The 685-nt window shown below is 39.0% G+C and overlaps 1 protein-coding gene across 1 annotated transcript in view; it reads left to right on the top strand.

The window, feature by feature from the left end:
- Nucleotides 1–116: 116 nt before the first annotated feature.
- Nucleotides 117–685, top strand: part of LOC122091235 (probable linoleate 9S-lipoxygenase 5) — a 5,465-nt gene continuing 4,896 nt past the window's right edge. The window contains exon 1 of the mRNA XM_042661092.1: nt 117–465. Coding sequence (XP_042517026.1) covers nt 279–465 — 187 coding nt within the window. The 5' untranslated portion in view covers nt 117–278. The remainder of the gene's footprint in view (nt 466–685) is intronic.

Here is a 685-nt window from a genome sequence, read left to right as displayed (position 1 = left end):
AAAAAAAAAAAAAAAAAGATATAGATAGAGAGAGAGAGAGAGAGTGAAATAATTACCCAAGACATGTGAAGCTTCCTTGAAGCCGGTATATAATTACCCACCAGTTCCAAAAGTTCCAAACTCTCTCTCTCTCTCTCTCTCTCCTTCCTGGAGTTCAGTCCCTTGGTATATAAAGGGTTTACACCAGTTTCCAACAGCTTATCTTTGTTCTCTTTCTCTCTCTCTCTTTTGCTCTGCTTCTCATCCTCTTCTTGTGTTGGTACTCTTTGTTTGGGGAGATGGGTAACAACTTGCAATGCGGGAAGGGGGACAAGAAGAAGAAGAAGATCAAAGGATCTGTTGTGTTGATGAAGAAAAATGTCTTGGACTTTAATGACTTACATGCCTCTGTACTCGACCGTGTTCATGAGTTCCTGGGAAAAGGAGTATCAATCCAGCTCATCAGTGCTGTTCATTGCGACCCAGGTCAAGTTCTTCTTCCCCTTTTCTTCTCTTTTCATTTCCCAACTTTCTGTCTTTGTTAGTGAACTGAAACCCCACTTCTTCCATTATTGCTGGGCCCTAATTGTCTTCCTTTTCCTTTTCTCTTCTTTAAAACGTTTTATTCTGTTCTTTGAGATGAAGATTTTCATGAAACCCATTTAGTGGAAGTTTAGATTTTAGATTTTTTTTTTTTCACTTGTTG

This window comes from Macadamia integrifolia, chromosome 10, assembly GCF_013358625.1.
Source record: "Macadamia integrifolia cultivar HAES 741 chromosome 10, SCU_Mint_v3, whole genome shotgun sequence".
NCBI lineage: Eukaryota > Viridiplantae > Streptophyta > Magnoliopsida > Proteales > Proteaceae > Macadamia > Macadamia integrifolia.
This window is presented reverse-complemented; position numbering and strand designations above follow the sequence as displayed.